This window comes from Austrofundulus limnaeus, unplaced genomic scaffold, assembly GCF_001266775.1.
Source record: "Austrofundulus limnaeus strain Quisiro unplaced genomic scaffold, Austrofundulus_limnaeus-1.0 Scaffold370, whole genome shotgun sequence".
Taxonomy (NCBI): domain Eukaryota; kingdom Metazoa; phylum Chordata; class Actinopteri; order Cyprinodontiformes; family Rivulidae; genus Austrofundulus; species Austrofundulus limnaeus.
Window position 1 is genome coordinate 161,465 of NW_013952772.1, and position 3,928 is coordinate 165,392.

Sequence of the window (3,928 nt, forward strand, 5' to 3'; positions counted from 1 at the left end):
GCGTCTTGAAGCTGTCATTGACAACAAAGGCTTTTGTACAAAGTATTAGATAAATTTCAGTAAGTGTGTTCAATACTTATTTTACCCGCTCTACATGAAAAATGTACTTAAATACAGTGACCACCACTGCCTTTTAGTTACTTTTTATTTTTATTATTTTGTTAAAAAACAGAAACAAACCTGTTCAATTATGTTTTTTAATGTTATAAAAGCACTTGAAGCATTTAGTTCAGTGTAAACTTGAGCTGAATATAGATAAAACTAAAAATTTATCTCAGAAGCTCTGACTGTTTGTCCTGCTGCAGGTTAGTTTTTATATTTCAAACAACAAAGTGAAAAACAAAATCCTTCTAACAAATATTTCATTTCAGTTTTTTTCTGAAACGTAAAGCGTGAGGACGTACCGATGTAGTCGAAGCGGCCCGGGGCCAGCCTCTCTGGGAGGTGGGCCGTAAACAGAAAACAGGTGAGGAAGGCGAAGAGGAGGTGGTAACAATGACTGGAGAGGGCGTCGCTCTGACTGCAGCTGCCCCACAACCACAGGACCACCTGAAGGAAGAACAAAAAAAAGACTTGAATCAGACTTTAACAGCTCTCTGAAGCAGAAATGAGTTTAGGAAAATTAATCCAATTAAAGAATTTAATAAGTGATGAAAGTCGTTTGTGTTGGATTAGACAGGAAGTCAGAGTCTGGATTAACAGAGCTGAATCTGAGTAATAATCTCATTAAAGGCGTGGAACTAATTAGGTCTGATCACTTACATAAGAAAAACAGAGTTTCTTGTTAAAAAGTGAGAAAATCAAGCTGTGAGGCGTCTCACCCTGTAAAACAGAGGAACCGTGTCGAATATAAACGGGACCACGAACGCTCCGGTTCGGAGGACTTTGCTTCTCTTTGGAAACTGCAACTCCACAAATCTGACCAGAAGAAACAACAAATAAAACATTTTGTTTTCAGACTTTTCTGTGTCAGCAGAATAATCAGTTATTTATTTGAGGGCAGAATTCCACAGTTTTTTCTTTTCAAATCTTTTACTTCAACCTAAAAGTTGCTTTAGAATATTTTTTATTTTATTTAACCTTTATTTAATCAGGCAAAACATTAAGAAGAACTTCTTATTTGCAATGTCAGCCTGGCGGGTACCAGAAACACCCATAAGGAAAAGATAAAAGAAACAAAACATCATTCAAACAACGCATCCAAATAACATGGAAAATAAATCACAAAAGATATAACATATACAAAATAAATAAAAACAAAAACATACAGCATAAAAACAGCACAAAGCGTACTCAATTTCATAAAACACATGGCTAACAATGACAGGTCAGAGATGGTAGATGAAGCTCATGTAAAGTTGATTTAAACTGACCTATAGGTAAGAGTAACCGTAGTTTCAGATCACTTTGCAAGTTATTCCATGTGAAAGGAGCTGCACAGCTAAATGCTGCTTCCCAAAGTTTGTTCTGATCCTAGGAACTGACAGTAGGTACATGTTTTGTTATCGAAGGCCCTGCCTACCACACTCCCTCCTCTTCAGAGACCAACACAAATAAGAGGGTAAAAGACCAAGACTTGCCTGTTGATAAAACACTGCCAGTCAATAAGCTCCTGACAGCCAATGGAAACCAACCAGTCAGAGACAGTAGGGTACAATGATGAGTTGAGAACTGACAACCAGTTGCTCCATGATAGGCTGCGTCCAGGAGGTGGAGTGAACGTACTGGGGCATTCATATAAATTAAATCACCAAAAACCAAAATGGAAAGGAAGATGGCAGTGATAAGCCACTTCCTAACGGCCAATGAGAAGCAAAGTTTAAAGGATGTCTAACTGCATCCTCAGTTTTTTAATTAAGGAATCAACATGCATGGCAAAACAAAGGTTATTGTCGATAATAATTCCCAGATGTGTGTTATGCTGCGTTCACACCGAAAGCGATTTCAGCTTCAAAATCGTAGCCAACGCTGAAGTTTGAAGCTTGTGCACTTTGAGGTCAGACGCAGGACAGCTGTTGAAGCGCTGCACGGCAACAGCCGCCCCGCCCCTCCCTCCTCTGTCGGGCTCTGTTTAATGTCGGACGAGGAAGTGGCTTTGCTTTATTTACAGAGAGCCAGAGCGTGTCACGTTCATCAGATAATTAATTCATAATTAATTCACCAGATAATTCAGAGTAGAGGCTCACAGCTCGCTTTCAGGACTATTTTTCCAGTCTGATGAGTCGCTGCCACGCATTGTTGCGGATCAGGACACTGACTGCAGGCACGATTTCAGCTAAAGAGCTCCTCTCCATCTGTTTCAGGTTAGTGGACATCATTCAGTAAACTGTCCCGTCAGGAAATATGTCGCTACGTCACACAGTGGAGTCTCTCTGATTGGTTGATGCGGCGCGTCGAGCTGCAAAAGTTCAGATTTTCTAACTTCAGCGATTTGCGCCTCAGCGCGTCGAACGCTCAGATCGTTCAAATCGCGCTGCTCTAATCGCGCTTGAGGCACCGCAGCACTTTCCGACGCTGCTTGAAGCGCGTCCACCATAGACTTTGTATGTAAACCTGCTGCTCCTGATGCTGAAATCGCGTTTGGTGTGAACGCACCATAAGAGACCACCTCCTCAACGGGGATACCATCAGATGTAAGAAATGAGGCCGCTGGCGGGATCTTCTTCCTCCCAGAAAACAGCATGGACTTTATTTTACCTACATTTAGAACCAGATTCAGCTGAAAGAGTTGGGATTGAATAAAATCAAATGCTGACTGCAAATTTTTCAAGACCAAATCAACTGTCTCAGCAGAGCAATAGAGGATTATATCATCTGCATAAAAGTGTAACGATGCATCTAAACCTCGTCCCACACTGTTAATGTAAACTGTAAAGAGTTTAGGACCCAAAATGGAGCCCTGTGGTACTCCGTTCGAAACACCCAGAAAACCAGAGGAAAGTCCCTCACACTGTACCGCCTGCAAACGACCAGAGATAGTTGTGAAACCAGCCAACAGCATGGGTCGATAGTCCTATATTTAAGAGTCTCTGACACATTTTGTCATGGTTAATGGTGTCAAACGCCTTTGAAAGGTCAATAAAGAGTGCAGCGCAGATTTTCCCAGCATCCAGTGCTTCATAAACATCGACAACCTTCACAATGGTTGTAGTTGTGCTATGGGATTTCCTAAAGCCATACTGGTATGGAGAGAGTATATTAGATTCATCCAGATAATCTATTAATTGGATGTTTACCAGCCTTTCGAATATCACTAATTTGTGTTTTCTAAATAAGGTGAAAACTCGTCTCGTGTCCCCGGCAGCTGCAGCGGGTCGCCACGACTCACAGAGCTGCTGAAATGAAAAGAATTTAAATTGTCTGAGTTTCTGCTGCCCCAGGCTTGAAATAAACCTGGAGCACATGATGAGCTTCACGCTCTCCAGACACTTTTCAATTAGAGCCAGGACGTAAGCTGCAGACAAACAATCACACATTGTGAGTTCAGTTCGTTTCCCCGTAAACAGGAATCCCAATTCCACAAAGCCAGCCTGGCTGTAATCAGGTTTTATTTCCCGATTCCATAAAGCTAACACTGGGACACGAGAGAATTAAAGCCGGAGCGAAGCTTCGTACCTGGAGTAGCAGGACATGCTGGTGCAGAACAGAGTGTTCCCGATGGCGATGAGGACAAAGTGCTGATGGAGCCAGCTGTTCACCCAGCACTCAGGCATCACATAGTATCCATAACTGATGGCACAACCTGCAGACACACACAGCAGCTCAGGATGAAACTCTGGTTCTCCTGGAACAAAACTGTCCTCACATTTCACATTCAAACTTCTTCTGATGCAACATTTAGTGTGTTCTTCAGTAAACAAGGAAGTCAGGATTGTGGAAAACAATCCAGCAGGTTTGTTGCTGTGAAGCTACGACAGAGTTTTGGGGG

General features: G+C 42.1%; 1 protein-coding gene across 2 annotated transcripts in view; it reads right to left on the minus strand.

Moving 5' to 3' along the window:
- Positions 1-3,928, minus strand: part of paqr6 (progestin and adipoQ receptor family member VI) — a 37,668-nt gene that overhangs the window by 5,564 nt on the left and 28,176 nt on the right. For both annotated transcript variants that reach the window (XM_014023443.1, XM_014023445.1), the window contains exons 5-7: positions 3,616-3,742; positions 822-918; positions 405-549 (exon numbers count right to left, since the gene is read on the minus strand). In XM_014023443.1, the coding sequence (XP_013878897.1) occupies positions 405-549; positions 822-918; positions 3,616-3,742 (369 nt within the window). The remainder of the gene's footprint in view (positions 1-404; positions 550-821; positions 919-3,615; positions 3,743-3,928) is intronic.